At 36.2% G+C, this 25,561-nt stretch overlaps 1 protein-coding gene across 1 annotated transcript in view; it reads right to left on the reverse strand.

Moving 5' to 3' along the window:
• Positions 1–19,054: 19,054 nt before the first annotated feature.
• CUL3 (cullin 3) overlaps positions 19,055–25,561 on the reverse strand; it is a 105,310-nt gene continuing 98,803 nt past the window's right edge. Inside the window, exons 14-16 of the mRNA XM_072617980.1 lie at positions 22,382–22,568; positions 20,780–20,925; positions 19,055–19,529 (exon numbers count right to left, since the gene is read on the reverse strand). Of these exons, the coding sequence (XP_072474081.1) occupies positions 19,398–19,529; positions 20,780–20,925; positions 22,382–22,568 (465 nt within the window). The 3' untranslated portion in view covers positions 19,055–19,397. The remainder of the gene's footprint in view (positions 19,530–20,779; positions 20,926–22,381; positions 22,569–25,561) is intronic.

Here is a 25,561-nt window from a genome sequence, read left to right on the forward strand (position 1 = left end):
TCCCAGTTTTCAGTCAAAGGGAAATTCCTTGAAATTTTGAATTTTGAAAATATTCCTTGAAAGGGATAGGGATGTGATGGAGACTGTTAGCTTCTCTCATGTTGGTTTCTTCCCCAAGTTTTTTCCCTTCAGCAATCTGAAGTGAAGTTGTCATCTTCCATCTTCTGTCTTGAAACTGAAGGTCAGAAGCAGCTGAAGTGACTACAGAGACTCAGAGAGCCTAACAATCTTCTTTCCTACTCTTAGCTGTTCTGCCCTACCTCACACAGGTGCAGGGCATTGATCTCCACCAGTGAAGAGAGAATTCCATTCCAATGGACTTTGAGACTTGGGTTACACATTTATTTGTATCCCCAGTGATGAGCACCATGCCTGGACCATAGGAAGTCTTAAAAAATGCTTGTTGACTTGTCATGCAGTTATTCTCTGAATCTAACTTGTCATCTCCTGCCTCCAAGCATTTTCTCAGATCATATCTCAGGTTCAATCCAACAGTCTCCTGTTACCCAAATTTGATAAGCAGAAATACATTTTCATTTTTAAAATCACTATATGGTGTTTGCTATAGTACTACATGGTACCTTACTCACTCATCTACAATCAGTGTTGCTACTTTTCATCTAGTAAAGTTTGAAGCTGGAAGGGACGCTAGAAAATATAGAGACCAACCTCATTACCTACAGAGAAGTAAACCAAGGATCATAGCAGTGAGGTGATATGGATACCAGATGAAAAGTAGGGTTATTGGAAGTCAGGATTTGAACCCAGGCCAGGCTGACTCCAAAAGAGGGTGCTGACAACAGTTGTTTAGCAGCCTAAGAAGAACTAAGCTAAGTACCTTAATGGCAAAAATAATTCATTGAAATAGAGAATGTTTGTGAGAAAGCAAAAAATTCAGTCTTCTCACCAGGTAAATGAGAGTGACTTCCAAATTACAATGGCCCTGGAGGTGAGACCTACCCTTGAACTATGCCTTGCTCTACTCTGTTGCTGTTCAGTCCTTTCAATACTGTCCAACTCTCTGTGACCCCATTTGGGGTTTTCTTGGCAAAGAGATTGGAGTGGTTTGCCATTTCCTTTTCCAGTTCATTTTACCCAGAGGCAAAAAGGATTCGAGGACTTGCCCAAGGTCACATAGCATGTAAGTCTCTGAGGCTAGATTTGAACTCAAGACTTCCTGACTCTAGGGGCAGCCAGGTGGTGCAGTGTCTAGAGTGCTTGGCCTGGATTTGGGAAGATTTATCTTCTTGAGTTGAAATCTGGCCTCAGACACTTAGTAGCTGTGTAACCCCAGGCAAGTTGCTTAACTGTTGGCCTCAGTTTTCACATTTGTAAAATGAGCTGGATGAACTGGCAAACCACTCTAGTATCTTTGCCAAGAAAATCCCAAACGGGGTCATGAAGAGTCAAAAAGGACTGAAATGACTCAACAACTTCCTGACTCCAAGCTCAGCCCTCTATGGCCCACTGGCAGCAGAATGGAAGGGGGAAATAGGGGCTGAACTCTAAGCCTCATATAACCCCTTTTCAACTTGTTTTTGCTTAGGACAAAGGAGAAAAAGCTCTAATCTAGATTAGTTCTACCCTTTGGGAAGTTTATTAAAATTATTAATAATCAAAACCATAAAACTGTCACAACTAACTTGCCCCCAGCTAGTGAGCTGTAGCCTTCTAAAGAAGGGTCTAATTGTCTGATCTAATTTTGTTCTGTGTAAACCAACTTAGCAACTTGCATCATCCATTACACTTCCCCTTTGTCCACAATGAACATATAGAGACGCATCACAAAAAAAGTTACGGTCAATTATAACTTTTATATGAAACCAAAAAAAAAATCAGAAAATATAAACAGCTTAAAGAAGGAGGGATAAAATCACATAAAGCACCTTCCAGCAATAGGTGGTTCTGTGGATAGAGTTGGGATGAGTTAAACCTTGAGCAACTTTCTTGTTGTTCTTAAAGGGTCACATGTCCACCCCAAGCATGTGAAGACTGCCCCTGCAAGAATGGGTGAAGGAGGACAATTTGTTCCAATGGCCATGAAGGTGGCTGCCAAGGTCATCCTCTGCATCCTGGGCCATCACCAGTCATCTTGACTTTGCTCCCATCACTGGACTTCAATGACTCAGAAAAGAGAGTGAGGTTGGTGACTTTCCATAAATCTGCCTCACTTAAATCCAATTCACTCACAAGTCAAAACATCACCTGTGATGTCATTGGTTATCTTCAAAAACAAGGATGAACACCAAAGGGTCATCACCTGAAATCTCGTTCTATTCCAGTCACACTATCGCCCAAGAGCTATTTTTTCATGATGAGAGCCTCAGTTACTAGAATCAAAGTTACAAGTGGAGAATCCAGTGTCTCTCTCTCTCTCTCTTCTTGCTTGATATGCTGCCAGCCCTCCTTCTCTGGTGCAGCTCAGCTCATTGTGGGGTGGGGGAAAGGAAGCTGGGAAGAAAACCACAGATTATTTAAAACACAACCCTTCTTTTGTTCTTGGTACAAACTGCAAGAATCTGCCCTTACCTGGAAGTCTCCTTCTTGGTATATATTTGTGTGCTAGGTGGTATGCAGGATTATTTCTCTATGGCAGAAATCACTGCCACATGGTATCTCGATTACACAAGCTTGCCATAAGTCCTGTCTCCACCCATCCTAAAAGACAGTCTCCTGCTGGTGGGTTTGAGAAAAGAGGAAATCTTATCTTTTGAAGGGAAAACCCAAAACCTAACAAGAGATTTTTAGGATAATGAAGACCTGAAGATTCCCATGCAGAACAGCTGTCACAAAGAAGAGGCTAAAAGTTGCGAGAAATTGCTTTGTCTTGCTGACACAGCCTCCTTGCCAGAGAGATACGGTAGTTAAGGGCAACTCAGGTTTAGAATATGATTTCATTTAAAAAATATATTAGAGAGAAGGGGAGAGAAAATTATGAACAGTATCACCTACCAAAACAGCAAAAACCAGTTTAGGAGAAAATGAGCCTCAAGATGCTTGGTATGAAATCCAGTTGAGCCAGATCATCCTGAGAAAATCTGTTTATGAAACTGAAGCAAGACTCTTCTCATTTAACTATTCCAATTGCCTTCTAATTGGTCTTCCTACTTCAAGTCTCTACCATTCAATTTATGTTTCATTCAGCTGCCAAAATGATTTTCCTAAAGTGTGAGTCTGAACTACTCAAGTGGGAGATAAAATGAGGCTGTGACCTCTACTATTGGAGGGACCACCCACATTGATGAAATCACTAATTCATACAAACATATCAACTAAATTTGTATTTTTCTTTCATTTAAATATGCCATTCAAAAGAATACTAATATGTGTTAACGGATAACACAGGACTGCTATTCATAAAAGTCCTTTTGACTTCCAGGTCATATGACTATTGGGATCTCTATGCCAAGACCACAATCACTCCTCTCTTTTTACATTAGGAGACACCCTGTTCTCTATAGCCAAGGCCCAGCAAGCAGGTTATGCCCTGAATTTGCCGTAACAACAACACTTTGTGCTCACCCTTTTGATAAACTCAGCTATAGCAAAATTCCAGAATTGTTTCCCACCAACACCAGGTGGGCTCTGAGCTTGTACAAGAACCTGCAGGGCCCATATTCTGAACATGAAGGCCAGGTATGAATCAAATCTGTCTCATTGTTGCTATTACCTGTCATTGTCAGAGCTACAGTTCTCTGTGTAGCCTCTAGTATACATATTGTGATCTGTCCACACTAAAGTAGGTCTCCTTGGCATCAGAGGAGGACCTGGCTCATGTGTCTACTTTCCCTCTTCCCATGGAATAAAAAAAGCTTTCACTTATGACCACTGTTAGCATTTTGGCTTTATTTTGTTTTTATCTCTCCAAGCTAATGAAGGTTGTGATAACCTGTTTGAGCTCTTTGGTATTTTCGGAGTTAACAGGGGTTGCATAACTTCTGGGACTCCTTGGGCATTTGTATTGAGTTGACATGATCAAGAAGATGGCAGACAAGACCTCTTCGCTAATCCTCCATAACTCTCAAAACTCCCCAATATAAGAATTATATTCAAGAGGTAAACTAATTGTGGCCGACTCCATACGTGAAGATACTAAGAATCCTAGGGAGGTAATAACTTGATGTATTAACAGCAGAGAAATCTAATCCCTAACCCCCAAGGTGCTCACTCAGTCCTCTATCAGCCCCTGTTCTCTGGTAGAGCAGCACAATGGGACCCTCACTTTTGTGCTCTTAGGTCCACCCCTTGTTGCAGCTGCAGCTCCTGCAATCGGTTGACGAATCTCCCCTTTGCCCTCCCCTAACCGTTCTGTGGAACCAAGCTGTAGAACTCAGTTTCCTCCTCCTCCCTGAGGGGAGGAGGTTTATAAAGTATAGGAAAGCAAAAGCTTGCTATGTGGACGTGTGGAAGTGGGGAAGAGTGGAAGGGTGGGGCAAAGGTGCTAGAAGAAACCTTTAGAGATAATAGTTGCCAACCCTCTCATTTTAAAAAGAAACTGAGGTTTCTGAATGAGCTGAAGTAACTTGCTGAAGTCTAAACAGCCAATTGCTGGCAAAGCCATTACTAGAACCCAGAGTTCTCAAGGCTCCAATTCCCACCACTCCTATTTATATCTCAATCAACTTCACCAGTCTGGACACCTCAGCTGCTGAAAGATGTCTCTAGGGCACATGATGTGGTCCAGTACTCTGGGCCCAGCACTAGAAAAGAGAAGAAAGTAACAGTAAATAATTGGAGCTAAAACAAAACTAGTGCTAAGACATAAAAATCTTAGCAGCATCAAAGTGTCATCTCCTCACCTTTCCCTGGTATTCATCCCTTCATGCTGCTTCCGGCTTGTTGCAAGCACATCAGTATAACACCTGTCCCTCCTGACTGTTGTCACCCACATTTGTCTTCTAAATCTCACAGGTCCAAGTGGCCCAGCTGACCATGATTCCCACACACACCTAAAAAGTGTTAGGGTTGGGTCTGTGTAGTGTGATTTGTCCTTAGACCTTTTCTTCTCTAAATGACAGCCTTTAAACCTTACATTTTCTTGTCTAAATGATATATTCTCTTTGGAAAATGGCCATCTCACAGTGGACATACCCAATATCAAACTCATTTTCCTGACACAACATTCCTTTGGGATCCCTGGTTCTTTTGAGATAACGTCCTTAAAAAGTACAAGGGGCACAGGAAGCAAACATGGTCTGCTGCTGGAAGAGAAGAATGCTAAGTAAGCACTTGTATGGCAGATCTATCCATTCTGGCTGACTTTAGAGAACTAAATATGTATAATAATAAAGAGAAAGAAACTTGTCTAGAGTCTACACATACATAAATCTCAGCTTGTTTAAGGCACAAAGCCAGACTAAAACAGCCATTCCTAGTCATTCAAGAAGCGGTGATAACAAGACAAAATGGAATGGAAAAAAGATCTCAAGGGAGGCAAGGGAAGGAGACAAGTTGAGGAATTAAAGCAACAGGACACAAACTTGGCACAAAGACATGACATGGTTGTAATGGGATATCATTCTGAACATTGGCTGAACATTCACTAACAAGAGACATTCTTAACAATGATTTGAGTCTTTCAAAGGTGGACAAGAGTGGAGGGAGCTGCTGTTCTGAATTGGGAAAGTCCTCCTGTATTAGATTTTAGCTGGGATTTGAAGTCAAGGAAGCCAGGAGGAAGAAATGAGAAAGGAGAGCTTTCCATGCTTGAGGGAGGGCCAATGGAAATCTCCAGGGTCAGGAAATGGAATGTCTTATTTAAGGAAGCCTGGTGTCACTGGATTGAAGAAATTATGAAAATAAGGGTTTCGAGTGTAAGAATATTGGAAAGGGGTGTGTGTGTGTGTGTGTGTGTGTGTGTGTGTGTGTGTGTGTGTGTATGAAGTGTTCTGAATGTCAGATTTTTACATGTGATTGCAGCTGATAGGAAATCACTTGAATTTGTTGAGTAGGTGGATGATATGATCAGACCTGTGCTTTAGAAAGATCACTTTGACTACTGAACTGAAGACAGAAGAGAGAAGAGTTATCATCTGCCTTTACACTTTTTTATATCTCCCATAATTATGTCTGTACACAAAATTCCTGCATAAATTTTCTTTGAATGCAAACCCCAAGTTCCTACCAATTAGGCCATTAATGTTACTAGTGAAAATTATCAGAGAATTAAAGTATCTTTAGTTGAAATGGTAGGAATTTGGCTAAAATTATATTCACTAGAAATAATTATACGACACTTTGTATCTTTTGATCCAGCAAAAATAATCCTAGGTCTATATCCCAAAGACATACAAAAAAAGGGAAAAGGACCTATTTGTACAAAAAAATTTGTAGTAGCTCTTTGTGTGCTGGCTGAGAATTCAAAATTGAAGGGATCAATTGGGAAATGGTTAAACAAGATGTGGTATATGATTGTAATGAAATATTATTATGCTGTAAGAAATGACAAGCAGGATGGTTTCAGAAAAACCTGTAAAGACTTACATGGAATGATGAATAGTGAAGTGAACAGGACAAGGAGAATGTTGTACATAGTAACAGCAGTATTGCTTGATGAAGAGCCATGAATGACTTAGCTACTCTCAGCAATACAATCCCAAAGAACTAATGATGAAGCATACAACCTGCCTCCAGAGAAAGAACGGATATCGTTTGAATACAAAGTATGGTATTTTCACTTTCTTTCCCTCTTGTACAAAATGTCTAATATGGAAATGTTTTACATGATTGCACATGTATAACCTATATTTGATTGCTTTCTGTCTCAGGGAGGAGAGAAGGGAGGGAGGGAAGGAGAAAAGGAGGGATAGAATTTGGAACTCAACTTTGAAAAAACTTCAAATGTTAAAAATTGTTTAACATGTAATTGGAGGGAAATATATGTGTATGTGTGTATGTACGCATATATACACACGCAAACAAAAAAAAATAGCTATACAACTAATTTCTTGGTACTATATAAACATTTCCATAGCAATTTGAGAATGTGTAGAGTGATATCTACTCCCTCTTTTTTGCATCCAAGCTCTACTACTAACCTGTGTGATTTTGGACAAGTCCCTTAGCCTCTAAATGTCTGTGTCATCTGCAACAATTAAGGACTGGAATAGATATCTAAGGTTCTGTACCGTTTTAGATCCTAGGGCTTGAGACATTCAAATAATGTCTGTTTCCTACACACAAACATACACACATTTTTTTGGTGGGGGGGAGGGGGCAGGCCAAGGCAATCAAGGTTAAGCTAGTAAGTGTCAACTGCCTGAGGCCTAAATTGAACTGAAGCCCTCTTGACTCCAGAACCAATGCTCTAAGGATAAGGAAGGTGAACCCAGTAAAATAAGCTTGAATTCAATTCTTTGCAACATTCCAGAACTTATTAAAGGGCTTGATGATGAACTGTCTAAGGAACTGGCGATTGCAAAGAGCTACCTTGGCATCCTCAAGAACAGGCTATGCCTCATTTTCTTTCCTGTTACTAGACTCATGGTCAGGGGACAGCTATTTATCTTAATTTTGGTAAAACACTTAAGTTTCTCAGGTTATCCTTATGTAAAAGAGGAAGAGAGAAAATGGATTGGGCTAGATAACAAGAAAGTGAATTTGTTTCATAACTGGCCTAATGAACAAGTTGAAAGAGACCATGCAGCAGCCTGGAGGGAAGTTTAGACTTATTGCACCCAGCAATCTGTCCCTGGTCCTGTGCTGCTTAACATTTTATCAGTGACTTGAATCAAGTTATTAATGGCTCACACCTCAAATTTACAGATGACAAGAAGATGGGAAGGAAAGGAAAGCAAATATCTTTGATGAGCGAGGATCCAAAAAGATCTTAACAGGTTAAATGACAGGTCAAAGGAGACATTTGGAGATAGTTATATACCTGTTTTTTATACGTTACTTTCAAAACTGTCCTACTTGTTTGCTTTCTTCTGTTCTCTTCTGTGCATTAGAAAAATAAAATTCTGATGGTCCTCTTTTTGGCAACACTACTGTTAATTCACTATCTTTTCCAACATCTTCCCCCAATTAAAACACCAAAAGAAAAGTGAAGCAATTGTTAATAAGTATAATCAATCAAAACAAATCCACTCAAAGGTGATAATCAAAAATGTCTGTCTCTGCATTGAGTCCACCACTTCTCCACTAAGAGATGAGAGTCCCATGATTCAAAGTCCTGTGGTGACATGGTGGATCATCACATTGATCAGTTAAGTCTCTTAAAGTTGTCTGTGTATTTTTAATAATGTGGATGTTCTTGTATACACTGTTTTCCAGATTCTCACTTCCCTCTCCATCAGTTCACATGACTCAAGATTCTCTGAAGTTGTCATTTCTTATGAGGCTGGTAGGTAGGCACAGTGTGCAGGTGTGGAACCTGGGCTTCAAGAAGACCTGCTATCAAATCCTGCTTTTTCCATATCCAGACACTTAATAGCTGTGACACTGAGCAAGCCATTTAACTTCTCAATCTCAATTTCCTAATCTGTAAAATGGGAATAAAAATAACACCTACCCTAGAACTATTGTGAGGATCAAATGAGTGCTTTGCAAATAAAGTACTTTGCAAATCTTAAAGCATTCGGTAAATGTTAACTGTTATAATTTATTACAGTGCAGTAATATCCCATTATTTCAAAGACAAGTTATTCAGTCATTCTCCAAGTGATGGGTGCTCCTTTAGGTTCTAGTTTTTTTTCTTTCTCCCTTTTAATTCCCACTTCAGCAGTAGGAAGTTTACACTGCTTGTGAATCCCCTTTCCTAATATTATCCAATTAAATCCCTTTCCCATTTCTGTTCATTTCTGTTTAATTGAATATATTTCTGCCACAGGTTGGGATCAACTTTACTTTTGTCTTTCAGATAAATGAGAATTAACTGATTGCCACTCTCCTCCTCATTCTGTTTAGTCTCATGCCCTCAAATTATGTGAGTTCAATCCCATTCCTTTTCTTTCTTTTCTGTATAAGATCTTCCTTTCACCCTCCCTTCTCTTTCACTTCTTAAAACCCTTACACATAAATCAATCCAAACCCAGATGCTACTTTGCTTAATTCCTTCAATACTCTTTGAAGACATTAAGATTCTGAAAGGATGCTTGTTTCTTCTCTCCCATTAGAATATTAAGACTACATCATCGTATAACCCCTTCCAATTGCCCAATCAAAATTTACCTTTTTAGGTTTTTTTGTGATGCTTGTGTTTATATCTCAAAGTTCCTACTCAGCTCTGGTCATTTTATCAGAAATCCTTGAAAGTCCTTTATACTATTAAAGGTCTGTTTTTTTTCTCTGATATTGTGCTTCTCTTTTCAGGGTAAGTTATCCCTGGTTGCAAGACCCTGGGCTTTTGGAATACTGTATTACAAGATTTCTTCTAACTTAAGTAGGAGCTAGCCAGGTTGTGTGCGATCCTATGGTTCCTTGGTACTTAGAACTACTTTCTGGATATTGGCATTACTTTTTCTTTGATGTGAGAACTCATCATTCAGGCTATAACATTCCTTGGCAATTTCCTTTCGAGTTTAAGGAAGCAATTGGTGGAATTTACACTTCACACACCATTTCTGATGTAGGCAGTTATTTGATTTCCATAGTACCTGATTCTCTTTTAAAATTAGTTTTCAAGGAGTCCAATGATTTAGATGATTTCTCCTTGACCTATTTTTCAGATCATGTTTTTGAGATGCTATCTCATTTTTCCCCCCGGCTTTTTAATTTTATTCTATTATTTCCAGCATTCTCAGAGTCATGGATTTCTCTTTGGTCTATTTTAGTTTTCAAGGAATCTGTTAAATTAAGATTTACAAGTCTCTAAAGCTGCTTGTAATTCTTCCAATTCTTTCCTGATTTTTCTTCTCTTCACTTCTTCTAGGTATTCTTAATTTGTGGAAAACCCATTTTTTTCCCCTTTCAAGTCTCTCTCTCTGTGACTGCCTAACAGTCACTTTTTCCTGCAGTCTCTCTACAGCATACATATGTGAAACAATAAACCACTGCACATTATACACATGCATACATACATATGTATATATGTGTGCATGTCTATGTGTAAGACAGGTAGGTAGATGTGTATATATGTAATTAAACTTTTCTAACTTCTGTACCTAAATTTAAGTTTTGTGCCAGGACTAAACTCCTTCAGTTGTTCCTAGGTAGGGTAGTCAGCTCTACTTATTTTAGTTCAGTCACTTGGGTTCTTTCACTGACCTTCCTTCACCAGTCTTATACACCATTTTCATGTATTTTACATTACAGTTAAAGTGGACTTTCTGACCCTTCTTTGTTCTGTCCTCTCTATGCCCCCAGTTTTTGAATAAATATTTCATCTGATTATATTCATCTCTTCTTCAAAGTTAAATTCATTTTCCACCTCCTTGATAAAACCTTCTCGAGCTCTTTTACTGCCCCAGTAAACACGATCTCTCTGTTCAATAGCTCACATTATTTTGCCAGCAACTTTCCCTCTGCACTTACCTCACCTTCCCTTCTCTCATTATCTTGTGTATTTATCCTCATGCTCTTTGGTGTGTAGGACCCTTGACAGCAGAGCATACATTGTATTTCCAGTGACTTATGTGTGACAAGACCTTAGTATTATAAAAGTTGTTTGTTGAATCTAAAACAATTGTTATCAAAGAATTCTGGTTCTGGAGTCAGAGAAGACACGGGCACAAATCCTGCCCCTGTCACTAAGAGTCAAAGTTATCTTTGGACAATCACTTAAAATTCCCTACATGTCAGTTTACACATCTGTAAAATTAAGGGGTTGGAATAGATAGTCCAAGGACCTGAAATCAGTAATTCTATGATCCTTAAAATTTTTTTTCCAGTAGCAATTTTAAAAAATTTCACCTAAGGCAAGATTGTCAAGTAATACAGTACAAGAGAGGACAAGAGGCTTATAAGTTATCTTCCTCAAATTGATTGATGGATTAATCGCTAAAGGCCTAGTTCACAGTACAAAGCAGCACTAGCTTTTGGAGAGAAAAAAAGCATTGTTTATTATTAGCAGTGATGGATGGCTGAATAACCTCTAATTAAACTACAAGGCTAAAAATGTTTTAAAAATATTTTATTTACACAAACCCCTGGAGAATCCAACCAGCATTTATCCCCACATTTCAAATTCTTTTTTTTTATAATCAAGAGACAAATGACAAATATACAAGCTAGAACCAGAAATTTATTTACAAATAAACAAAACCTTCCACGGTATGTTTTCCATATGGTACAGGTTCATTCTAATCTCCTACACTTAACAGCACCGTACCATAAGAAGTGATGCTTAAAATGAGTATAAAGCACAAAGTCCTGAAATTTCTTGTGAAGCAATGATGTGTTAAATGATGTTCAGTACTGTTTATATGTTAAGTATATTTTTCTGCATTCTACTTCTTTGAAATTTATTTAGTAATATCCATGCATGGTATATATGGTAACTTCAGTTAACAGAATACTCAATTAACTAGAACATCCCATTCCTCAATCATTCTGGACAAATGGGCGTTTACTATATATGCCAACATGGTACTTTGGTGGATGTGATTTTATTGGTGCAGCCACTCTAACTTCTAAGATTTGCCCCCAATACGTGTTTTTAAATATATAAAAGATGTTATCAGATGACTGGAAAAAAAAGTAGAAAGAATATACTAGAAGAAAGGGTAATAGTTGGACAATGTGAGTGCTGCACAAGTAGCTAAATAATGTTAAAAGACCTAGAGGAAGGCCTCTTGCAAGTTGAACAGATCCCAATGGAAGATTATTGGAACATGAGAGTTGTACAGAGTGCAGACGGACTGTTGGTCTGTACCACTGGAAGTAGTATCTGGACAGATGAGATCAGTACTGGAGCAATGAAAAATGCACTTTTATAACCAGTCCATGTAAATGCTGAGAGGGAAGTCAAGGCCAAATCTTGAGCATTCTCCCAACTGAATTTTTTCAGAATTCATCCTTCCTTTTGAAGGTGTTTTTCTGGCAAACCTAGAATCCAAAGGGTGTCTTTGAGGCTCAGAAGTGGAATGACTGAGATCATCTTTACTTATACAAATGCATTTCAGTGACCAAGCGTACAGGCTACCCCAATTCAGTCTAGAAGGAAGTGAGAAGTCTCCAAGAACCTGAAAAAATGTCACAAAGCCAATCCACCAAAGACAAAACAAACAGCTTTGGTTACCTGGTTTGCAAGCCTATGGCAGAATGGAAACGAGTATGTCAGAAGTGATAGGAGTAGGAATCCAAGGGGCTTAACAACTAAAAAGCCCACATCTGTATCATATACAGTATCACACTGCATGGTCATCAAGATTACACTGGATTTAGTAGCCTGTATTCAAAAGGTTTAGAAGTGTGGAGTACTACTTGAGCAAGATTTCCATCAAAAACCACTAAGATGTTTTTGCACTTGTAGAGAGGATGGAGGAGGGGACATAAACATCAATTGTTTGGAAAATTTTATATAAAGCATAATATCGCTTTCTTATCAATTAAATGGGGACAATAATAGCACCTACCTCACAAGGTTACTGTGAGAATCAAAGAAGATAATACATGTAAAGTGCTTTACAAATTTTAAAAATGGGAGGCATCATTATTGTACGTATCAGTATGCATGAAACCAGTGTCCTGGCTTCTGAAATAGAACAAAAAACTGCCTACCCTAGGAAAAGTTGTTTTAAAAAGTGAACTAATATAAATGGTTACATTAAGGTAAGGAAATTATATTGGTAAACCTTTTCTCATTCAAATAATTTTCCTATTTAACAACTTTGTCAGGAAGCAGTGTATTAAAACAAAACTGGGGACTGCAGCTATATTTTTAGCACTACTTTAGTACTTTGATACTTTACTTTTATTGAAGATATGACATCATTTCTTAATATTAAACTGAATTTTAAAATGACTTACACAAATGCCTTGTTCACTGTATTTTACATTCACTTTCTTCAAATATGAAGAAAAATAAAGTACGCTCAACTCTGAAACAAACACAATAGGAAGGGGCTCAAAATAGGCTGATATTTTACAAATTAGAGACCATTTAGGAAAAAAATGATTTTTACAATGTAAAAAATAGTGGGACCTACTTCATTTAACCTACTAAATAAAATCTAATTTGGCTGCTTAGTTCAATGAGTGAAGCAAGAATTTTAACACTTAGAACAGTTAATCGACTAAACATTGCGTGATGTCATATAGCAGGGATTAAAACCTTAAGTCTTGATTACAGACTAGTGCTTGTTGGGCCGCACCTCAGTAACAGAGGGCCTTGACTGTGCCTCACCTATCCTGGCTGTGAAAGGCTCAGGTCAGACGCTCAGTTCAGCCAATCTCAGGCAAACAACTCAGCAGACATCCACTAGACAAGAGTTTCTTGACGGCATGGGACATCTTACTTAAGATTACCACATCAGGTCCAGTTCAATGCTATGCACAGAGTAAGCATTTAAAATTTAAAGCTCAAAACCCAGGGTCACTGAAAACCTGTAGCCCTAAGGAAAAGGGAGATTCACACTGCCATTTGTCCCTGGCTCTACGCATTCTGACACAAATAACCAAAACATCTCAGATTTTGCATGACTGACTCTAACTCACTTTTAACCATACAAAGTTTGCAACATACACCAGTGGCTCTTCTGAAAACAATGTCAATCTCCACTGGTCAAGATGCGTTTGCTATCGTTTTCTGATCTACAAGAATCATCCTTCAGGTTTTTATATTTCTCATTTATACTGTCCAAAAAGGGATACGCTCATTTCTGAAGTTTGTCTAGTTTCATTTTTCTGTCCTTTCCATCACTTGCTGAGGTGCCTAATTAGAAAAGTTAGGCCTATTCTCACAGATGTTAATACCATTAAGTCTTCAACAGCTCATGCACTTGGATGAATTTACATTTGACCATCCTATTAATCCACCTAAGACCATCCACAGATCAAAAATTAGCTTTGTTAGGTGACTTGACTCAGCAGTGAAAAGAACATCAGCCTTGGGAGAAGGGGGATCAGGATTCAGACCCCACCTTGGACACTTATTGTGTAATGATGGACAAATTGGTGAGTCTCTGAGTCTCAATCTGCTATAAAATGGTGATATCTTTGCCTGTAAGATCTACCTCAAAAAGCTATTGTGTGAGGTGAGGGCCAAAGAGTAACTAATGTAAGGAGTTAGAGAACTGTCAACTTATACAAACTGTTAGACGTATAGGTTGATGTACAAAGTTGATTGTTACAAAATAAACATACAACTTACATATCCAAATTAGTTTTGATACTTTTAAAAAGTTGTGACCTTGGATTTTATGCTAATTCCAAAGATGCAGAAAACACTTTTTGGAGCTCATTTTCAAAGTCATGGCCCCTTCTTTCTCAAAGTCTTTAATGGTGGAAATGGATTAATTCTTTAAAAGCGTATTTGATCTTAGGAAAAATCCAAAGCAATTTAAAAGCAAATCTGGGAAATAACCTAAGTGATTAACATAGGTACTAACAATTTTTAAAAAATAATGTTTGGCTTATGAAGACTAGTTTTTGGAACAAGTATATTATCCCGTTAAAGGGCTACTTTTAAAAAGAAAATTCACTCAGATTTTTTTTAAAGGATGGTAGAAGAATTAGCAAGGTATGGTAAAAATTTCCACCTTATCTGTTAAGTTCACATGCCAGGTTTTGACAGTTCTAAGGTGATTTTGAACACAGAAAGTTTGAATATACTCCACATGCTATCTGTATACAGACTATTTCCAAGAGTCACTAAATAGAAATGACTTTCACTCACAAATTTTCCTGTTGAATTTGAACCAGTTTCATGTTCCTTATTCAAGTCATCAAGTTCTTCATGACACACTTTCTAATGACAGCAAAAACCAACTCACATAAACTTTCACCAAAGTATCTGTAAACGAAATTCCACGATATAAGTTAAATCATTACTAAAAAGTAGACCTTACCTTTACTTTCACAGCCCTGAAATCATAAAGCTGGATTCAAACAACACCAAAGCAATCAACTGAAGGGAAAGGGGGAAAATCAGAGTATTTAGAGTCTTGTAGGGGATAAAAATCATTCTGTCTGAACTTCAGTCAGCTGTACAAGCATCATGTTGGGCACCACCAAAATTTACTGTGCATCTGAATTTCAGTTTATAGATATGAAAACATTAATAACTTTGTCATTCATTATACTCGAAGATAATGAGATTATTTTATATATTTTGATTCTTTGCATATCACTTTTTCTTCCTTCTAAATTTTATTAACAGAAAACTGGAAAAAGCAAATATTTAAGGGATTGTTTTGGCTAGAAAAACTCAGATCCAGGTGAATCATAGGAAAGTTTAAATTTGCTAAACTGCAAACATCCTTCAGTATATTTAAGCTTTTTTCCACACTTTCTAAATTTCAGAATCTGTAATTTCCCTCTTACCATACCTATCTTTTAAACCTGGCATCAACTTAAATATTTCTTAAAAACAGTTCACAGATTTTCAGCACCCAACATAGTGCCAAGCCATTCTTTTTCTTCCATCAACTAAGAATCTAGTCTGAAAGATACCTTGTAATAGCAGGATTACACGAACAAGCTGTTTACTTCTAAAATATTCTTCAGCACCTCGTGTTATGTTTTACCAAGTGATGGGAGTACTGGAGACCCAACTATAATCCAGTATAACAAAAGTTGGTTTCAGTATTTGTGTCAGTATTTATGATGGGCATAAATGCATTGTCAGAAATATTTATTGTAGTTAAAATATTTCTGACAACATACATTTTCAAATACCATCCATCTGGGAAGGAGAAGTGATGACAATTGTTCATGTTATGAGTGCTGACTTCTGCAGTTAAAAGTTCACACTACTTCCTGAAGGAAAGATTTATCAACCCAGTTTTCTGTGAGGAAAACAAAGGAATTTAAACATCCTTCTAAATGAGCGCATTCCAGGAAAACCAAAAATGGCCTCTGTTAACATTATTAATATTCAGCGAAGAAAAGTACTAAAAGTGCAATAGACTGAGATATTTACACATCTGTTCGCTAAGTAGTTTTATACTACATAGCTTACTTGTCTTCAGGTGAAAGAATAAATAAAACGGTAAAAATATTCTTCTTAAAAACATATAGCCAACATGCTATGTCAATATCACAGTTATAATTCAAGATTATTTCTATGACTAGGACAGAAATAATTTTTACTATCATTTGATTAACTTCAAATGTTTTATAATTTATATTCATGTATTAACAGGCAATAAATACTTGTTGACTGGCTGAAAACTGTTTTGACTTGGAATACATTTCTTGTATGACTGAGAAAACTCAGTAATCTTTTAAGATTACTTCTCAAAATGTATAGTATCAATGTTACTGTTTAAATATGAAGGTATTAGAAACTGATTGGGAAATCCAAATACTAACAGTTTTATACTTTTTACTTTTAATTCAGGTATTTGTTATACATAAGTAAGTACAGTTTTGAACTGTTAGTAGTATGTTAAATGCAATAAATACTTTTTATGGACAGATAATTTTTTTTTTCTGAGCTGTACATTTTCCTAAATTTTCACCATATAAAATTTAGCATCTCTAATGATGTAGTCCACAATTTCCTTATCCCTAAAATGAGTTGGGGATTTGATTAGATGGCCCCAAGTGCCCCTTCAAGCTCTAAATCCTCTGATCCAAGATGTAATTCAAGACATATAACATGATCTATTCTATACAGTATGAGAGAATGTATGAATATGTAAATTTCTATCATTAAAACATTCTTGATTCAATCCATTTTCATTCTTCATGTAGTCATCTTTATCAGATGAATGTTTTAGTGGGAAGGACATATTTAATTTTTAAAGTCAGAACATTAAGAAAAAAACCAAAATGAATACAATCTAGAAATCTGTGAGAACAAAGTAATATCAAATTAAGATATAATTGGATAAATTTTACTTTGTAAAAGAGATTAAACTCTTTCTAGGCAACATTTCGGTATTTATACACTAGTTAATTTTTATGCAGCACCAAATAGCACCCACAAAAATAAGTATTTTTCTCGAACGATGCTAGGTCAAAATGTTTCCTTCATTTGGTGTTCAGAAATGTGTTTCTGAGAAATGTTGACTTGAGAAGCACAAAGACTACTACACATGCTGGAGAAGGAAACAATTACATTTTCTATTTGCTTTCCACTTCAACACCAAAAATGAATGTAATTTTGATTTTACTCAATCTTTAACATTAAGTGGCACTAATTTTTTTAAAGAAAAAAATTGTAAGCACTTCATTAGTAGAGTATTTTAGACACTTCTTTCATTAGAAAAGTCTCATCTTCTCTTTTCTACTTCCAACTTTAAAGAAACCTTTTGTGCCTTATGAATAAAAGCTCACATGCACCAAACAATATAACCTATATATGTATTACTTGAACTTAATTATATAGAGATATTTAATTAAGCAGGGGAAATTACAAAAACAAATTGAAACAAAAAGAGAACACTGAAAAAACCACAGAAACTCTTAAGAAAGCTTAATACCCCTTAATTAAAATTACAATTGGACATGGAAAACTTCTGACTTTCCATATTATAACTGACTCAATATCAACATTTCAAACCTTAAGGTGGGATGGGAAAAGATAAACCTGAGAATGATGCTGATAAAATTTTTCATCTCTCTTGTATTTCAACATGAACAAAGCAAAAATTGTTGAAATGGTAATATGTAAGAGTCTGAATAAGCTGAAAAAATAAATCTAACATAAGCACATTTGCCAATCTAGAAAGAAAAATTATTACCCAAGACGCATGGGAAAAAATATTTACGTGGAATTTTTAATCCAGATTAAAATTCAATTGCTTTAACTTGACCATAAAGTTCAACAAGAATCATCTTCTGAGACACACATTCTAATAAATGTATCCATAGTACTTATGTTCAACCAAGTGTCAGTTACTCAATTCCAACTTGTTAGTAACAATCTATTGTTCCATCCAACAGGCATCTATAGTGGTTTGTCCCAATTACATTTTTGAAACATTGCCTTAGGAAAACAAAATATAACCAAAATTAAATAAAAATCAAAGATAAAAATACTTTGATGTTAAAGAAAAATTAGAGTCCTTGGCAGATGTTAGATCAAAAACACCTGTGAATGTTTGGAAGTACAGGAAAACTGAAGGACATCTTCAGTACAAAGCACATTTTTGAAAAAAGTAAAACTGATTTTGTGGAACACAAATTTTGTCCACAAATCACCAGCTTTAAAAAATATTGCTTTATCACACTCCAAAACATAAAATTTGGCTGTAAGAACTGAAAATTTCATTAAAAGATTAAGGTAAACCATATTTATTGCATCTTTAGATTGTGTTTTAAAACAGTAAATTAATAGTGCACAACAGGCTTCACTTTTTTCTCCCAAAGTATTTAAGGTGGAGGAACTTTATGGTTGCAAAAAAACCAAAGACATTTATAACAAAGTGTAGACTGGTGTGCTTTTCAAAGGGGCGGAAATAACCAACTACCACCTTTGTGCTCTGACATATTTGAATTAGTGGGTATGTGAACACTAAATCCATTTATTTTGAATTTGTCTACAATAAATGAAATAAAAACACCGCTCTGTACAATCCACTATCAGCAGTGAGTACAACAGCAAAAAAAAAATTATTATACAATTTATACATACTAAAGTATTTTCCGTTTTTACTGCTAGAAAATAACAAAACAAAACCTAATCAATATGAGGATTTAATTTGGAAGAATTCAAATTAAAACAGGAAAAAGCCAATTAAGACAGAAACAAAGATTCATGGTTGTGAGGCTAGATTAGTAAGAGCAATTTGAGTAGTGGAACATGCTAAAATTGTATCCTTGGTTTTTTGACTATTTACCTACCAAATTTTTAAATTAAACATGACTCAAGAAATGTTGGAAGCAGAGCAATATAACTGGGAATTGTCCTTTCTTTTACCTTTCTGTTACCCAATTTATACAATGCGCAAAGTGCTAAGCAACACTACAAAAACACATTTACATCAACACTGAAGACCTGGGAAAATGAAATTCCAACAATTTTATTTTTTAATGAGCTGTATTTTCTAAATTTTTGTTTTATTTTTTTTTCCTGTTTTCATACAGTATTGAAAACAAAACGCGGCACATTCACATTTTCCCGAGGAACTGTAAAGATGATCTCTACAGGGATAACGTTGAAAAGCCTGAAGCTCAATCAATTGATGTTGAAAACTCTCAAAGGGAGTAAAGGCTTGATCTGAATGGTCTAGAACACGTACTGCAATTTAATAGAAGAGATGGTCGTCTTAATATTTAATGATTTAAAAGAACTTCCCAGTTCATGCGAAGAGTATAGTCCAAGAATAAATCAATTTTCTGAACGCATTTTATGCTACGTAAGTGTATACTTTGCGATCCTCAGGTGTTCGTGCCAAATATTCTCTCTCAATAAGTCCTTCAATACGTTTTTTAATAACAACTGGACTTGGTAAGAATCGGGCCTTCAGCTGTTGAGTTACCTAAAGTGGAGGGAAAAAAAGACCAAGGCTTAATCTTCTAACAGAAAATTCATCACTGAAAAAGTTGTACTATAAATGTGAAAACCTTATCTGAATAGGAAGGTCTATGTATGCCTTAATTATAGGTCAAACTGTTCTTTAAAAGTCTGTATAAGTTTTCATTTGAAAACTGAAACCATTTGTAAAACCTTATATCCTATTGCTAAAAGCTTAGAAGCTTAGAGTTTTGTTAGAATGTCATAATTTTGGAGGTGAGTGGTAAAGATGAGCCTTGCTAGAGATACCTTTCTCTACCCTGGTCAAATCTACGCTCCCTATTCTGTCACTTTTCTAAGATGACATCCAACAACTGAATACGAGAAGAAACGAAGCAAAAAGAAGAAAAAGGATTCAAAGTCTATCATGTATCAAAATTATGGCACTGGCCTTAATACTACAGCCATAATTCAAATACCCAGAGACTTAACTACTACTTGACAAAAAGTGCTAAGTCAAATGATGATGACTAATTGTACTCCAGGTAAAGAAAATTCAGAATCACATCTGGGAGGCTCAAATGAGTTAATATGTGTAAAATGATGTGCAAACCTTGAAAGTACTACTATTACTACTACTAGTAAACGCTAATAAGTATTATCATTATCGTTAGATGAATCTGAAACTGCATCTCAACATATGTAATGCTTTTCAAAGTGATGTCTTAAGTTTCGAAGCAGAGGACACAAAATAAATCAAGCAAAAAGCCACTCTGACAGACCTCAAACACCGTCATAAAAACAGTGCCTTTCACTCTCTTGTAGATTTGTCTTTATTAAATGGTTACTAAAACTTTTACTTCTAAAATAACAAAAAATTTGTGGATCCCAGAAAACCATTGACAGCCAGGTTATCATATCAGATTCCATTTTCTAGCGTGAATTTTACCAGAAATATGTAAATGTGTTCATCTGGAGGGGGAAAAAAGGTACACCAAAGTTTTTTCAGACATCTGCTTTCTTAAGCTCTTAACGTCCTATTTGCTATTTTCATTACAAATAAACATGAACTGCTAAGGTTTATTTCTTTGAGACATTCTCTACTTGCATCATGATATAAAGTCCATACTTTAAAACAAGAGATCTTGAAGTCTTGGCAACCATGTGGTACTTGTAAAGTTTACTCTTATTTGTTGACAATTCGTATTTCTAAATTTTATATAAAAATGTAATACATTTTACTAGTTCTATTCATCTAGGCTATTTTAATCTTACCTCTGCTACTAGCACATTGTGCTGCATCTTCTTTCTAGATTTCATTATCCGTACTATAGCAGCCTCTATCTCATGTTTTCTGTCGTCGTCTACTTTCTGCCTTGTTTCTTTTCTTTCTGGGTCTGATTCCCCTTGCTTGGCAGCGACTATAAGAGTAATAAAGCAAGTTATATGCAATAAAATAATGTGACATACAAGACAAACACACAATGTACATCCAGTGATATTCACTTAGAATGTCCTCTCTCAGTTTATGAATAGATGCAAAGAAATTAATTCAAGTGACTTCAAGTTTTTAAGAAACATGCCCTTAAATCTGTAAACACCCACAATTTACAAAGTGTTCACATACAACTTAATTCTTGTTTACATTAAGTTCTACTTTAACACTACGCTATTCAGTCATTACAAACCAATTTTTTAAAAAATCGCATTTCATAGATGACATAACAAAATGACAAGAAATCAGGTTTCATGTTACTTCTCTTTTTTTTCTTCCTCTATCTAAGCTAGGTGTTCTTTTAAAGTGGAAAAGAAAAAAATACAGTAATTTCAAGAGTGGTTTCCAGACATGTTCAATACCGAAATTTGTCAGTGCTGTAAGATTCAATGCAGGTTTAATTTTATTTCCATAATACTATTAAATCATGTATTGGAAGGGGACTTTCCAGAGTCACCTTGTCCAACACCATATCTCCCATCTAAATTGGCCATATCACCTCACCCAATAAGTCAAGGTGTGTTATGTGTGCAGGGCTATTTTTTTTTAACCTTACTCATTTAAAGTTTCAGATGTGGCAAAGGACTCTGAAAGCTCAGAAAGAAAAAGAGCATTTCTTTCCAAGATATTATTAGTTAAAATTACAATTGAATTATTAGTCAAAGGAACTGCACATACACTGAAGTAATCACTTTTAACTTTCTCAGTGGGGCACTCCTAGAACTCTATTTTCAAATTTTATTATGATTTCTCAGGTCATTACTTTGTGAATTGTGAAATTATTTTTTTTAAAACATGGAAGGGAGTTTTAAAACATCTGCAAGTAACCAGAAACCATTAATTGCTTGGGAAGTGTGTCTGCGCCCATATACACTCTACAGTGGGCTTTTAAAAATAGGTATGGATAAATTATTTTCTAAAGGAATAGCGGGCTTTTAAAAACACGTATAGATAAACTATTTTCTAAAGGAATAAGTAGAAAAACCCAACCTGAGACACTTAGAAGTTATTGTTATTGCTACTTAAAAGTAACATAATGAAAATTTTAAAGTTATGTTTATGCAAACAAAAAAAAATCTAAGTACCAAATTTCATACACAGGCACATGTATGTACATATACATATGGTGCACAATTCTGAAAAATGAAGATTTAATAGTCTCTAACAAAGGATTTTGATTTATGAAAATAAGCATTTTGTTACCCAACTGAATACTCCTATAAAGTGCTTCTATTCCGGTGCTTTTAAATGAGGATTATCTTTGCGTGCTTGTTTTTTTTCTCAAACTCAGGTGAGCAGTACTAAAAACCCAATCTGAATATAAGATTTCAGTCCTACATGATGTTTTCAAGGAATAAACAGCTCAGCACAATTCCAGATACCTGTTTGAATCTTGACTCTGTGCAGTTTGGATGTGAACTGATCATTAACTGTAAATATATGACCGTTTTCTATTTCCTTTGATTTAGGTTCTTTTGTGAGAACCCGCTGTGTTGGTTTACCACAGGCAAGGGACTGTAGGGCTCTAACAAGTTCTCGTTCAGGGATATCAGTTTCTTGTTGAATTTCCTGAAAATTCAGCAGATTAATACAATTAGATTAAAAAAAAATCCAAACAGGTCATATAATTAGAAAACAGAATGACCAAGAAGTAAAAGAGAATTATATTAAGTAAATAATTTATAAAAGTGCTCTCCCTACATATATCATACTATAATACAACTTCAGTAGTTCAGCAAACTGTAGAGAAGACCAATGGGAATCAAAAAACATTTTAAAAATAGATTTTTAACATTTAAAGAGAAAGCAATTTCATTTTTTTTTCAAATGTCTTCAATAACTAGGTTAACACAGTATATGCAAGCAGGGGTACTGCAGGAAGAATGAATTATCAGAGATTCATAGATATTTCCAAAGTACTTAAACTAACAAAACTTTCGCAGGCAGATTAAATATTTCCTCTAAATGTGCTGATACTATTCATTTGCTTAGCAAATACTTTTTAAAAAATGAAAATGGTATAGCCATCGCCTAGCTAAATCATATCAAATTTTAAATTAGTAAATCTAAATTAATACAATTTATGGTAACTATTTAGAACACGAAAAAATTTAAATATGGTTGGTAATTAACATTAAGCACAAGCATTAAAATCACAGAAAAAGCTGTTATAAACTGTAGAAGGCTAACAAACATTACTAGGATAAATGCAGCATCTATCTCCCCCTGCCCCCCATTCTAATTAGTCTAACTTCACTCTACAGAAGTAATGTGAAAGAGAAGATCTTTTTTCCTCTTTTACTTCATAAGGAAGCATGCTTTTCTGCACCTGAATACTACTCTTGGGATCATTGCAGTCCAGAGTAAATGTCTAACAAAATGAGGGTGGTACCTTGGGTCGTGCTTCACTGTATAAGGAAGCCCGTTCTTTCTTAAGGGTCCAGTTTATCATTATCAGACACAAACCAATCCTAAAGAAAAGGCAAGGGAGCAGCTCAGAGGAGTGGGCTTTACTCCTGCCCCGGTCTCTGCAGCGTTGAACGAAGTGGGCACATAAAGAGGACTGGCCAGCTCATGCTTATGTGACTGACCAGCTGAGTCACTTTCTGAAGGCCAAGGATGTTCTAACGTAACTTTATATAACCTCCTGGCTTCCCTTATAACTGGGAAGTGACCATCTAAGCAGTGTGGACAAGATCCACGTCTCTACGTAGTTTTCTTCTCAGCGACATCTTTCAGTTCTATTTCTTCATTTACACTGCTGAAACTTACAATTTTCTGCCAAATGAAAAAGGAGTTTTGGGGAATGGCAGACTGTGCTCCATCTCAGGAGATGGTGAACATCAATTTTCTGATTTGTCATTTAGTCTAGCGGAGAAAATCACTGAAGTCCTTCACTTTTTGAGGATTTGAGTTGTCTTACTCAAATGTAAACTAGTGAAAATTTCAATTCCATCCAGGCATAACATCTTTTAAAGTGCTCCTGGGATACTGACATTTCATGTAAGACGGTAAAATTTTAGTGTAAGAATATGATTCTGGTATTGAGCAAATTACAATTAACTTGATCTATCAAAGTTCTGCACCCAATGAAGAAATCCTGCATGATAAAGAACACTGAAAACACATTTATAAAATAAAGATAGTGACCATTAGTGGGATCCCTTATCCACATGAACTGCTCCTACTCACTATAAACTTAAGGCAGTATGACTGAGTACAGAGAGACCTGGAAAGTCAGCATGGCACAGAGGCCTGGACAGGAGGCTGAAGCCAGGGGTCTGTGGTGTGGGGTGCTTCCTAATGTATCAAAATGAGCAGATTCCCTCAAGGCTTTGATAACCCAGGATTTTTAGAAGTGGGTTCTACTCCTATGTGCTATCTAGACCTCTGCAGACCACTTAACCTCTACTCTGGTCATCTCCAAAGGGAGAATATGAGCTGAGATCATTGTCTAAAGCTCTTTCTTGGCACTTTTCTAAGCTTGAAAATTGTATGAATCTTTGGTTTGATATAAAATTGCCTCATAGATAAAATGATACAAATGAATAACAAATTTCTGAATGTGTGACAAAAGAAAACTTAAAAAATACAATAAGTATCTTTCTTTAGAATTTACAGAACTACCCATGTTCACATGCTTCCTTCATATAAAACTTGCTCTTCAGAAGTAAAAGAATTTATTCCTTGATAAGACTTTATGGACACACGTTTCTTTCAATAACTGCTGGCTATTTCCTCCATGTTATGTATGTTGCTACTAACAACCACTTACATTTCTACACCACTTTTGGGTTTATGAGGCACCTTTTCCTCTGACTCTATAAGGTTCACTTACACCAAACCATAACATCCCAAACTACAAAATAACAGGTGCTTACCACCTGAAAAATGAAGTTGCTCCATACTCTTAACAGTAATGAAAAGGAAATGTTTAAATTCAAGAAGATCTCCAGGGTTGCCATGTCTGCTTTGAGGACTCAGTCTTGCCTTACATAGCTACTGTGCCACTTGTCAAAAAGATTTTCTGGACACATTAGCCCATGAAAAGAAGAAAAATCAGATCAAGTAAAAATGAGCTGACAGGAGGGCTCTGCCCTGCCTTCTCTTTAGAACAGAGAAATGCTGTTGATTCCCTTTTATTTTTTGTTTCTTGGTCCAGAACTGTAAATTCAATGGTGCAAGGAAATGATTGTTTTACTGTTTTGTCTTGTGTTCCCAGCACCCATTACAAGGCTTGGAACACAGTGGGCACTTTCCAATGCCTTGAGTCTAATAGAGATTTTCAGTAAGGTAATTCTTTCTACCTTTGCACACTGGAAACTAACAGGCTTACAGAGCTGCCTGGGGCCCCAAAAGGTTTAGCCAGAGTAACACAGCCAGTCTGGGAAGAAAAGGGAACATTGAACCTTGGTAGCTCTGACTCTACCCACAAGGCCATGCCTGCTGCCCCTCAAACCTCAACTGCTTACCATAAAACTTGTTTCTCTGTAGACATGTCATTCCTGTGACTTATGGCAGGTTTCAGACAAACCTATGGCAGCAACTGTTAAGGACCTTCA

Source organism: Notamacropus eugenii, chromosome 6 (assembly GCF_028372415.1).
Source record: "Notamacropus eugenii isolate mMacEug1 chromosome 6, mMacEug1.pri_v2, whole genome shotgun sequence".
Taxonomy (NCBI): domain Eukaryota; kingdom Metazoa; phylum Chordata; class Mammalia; order Diprotodontia; family Macropodidae; genus Notamacropus; species Notamacropus eugenii.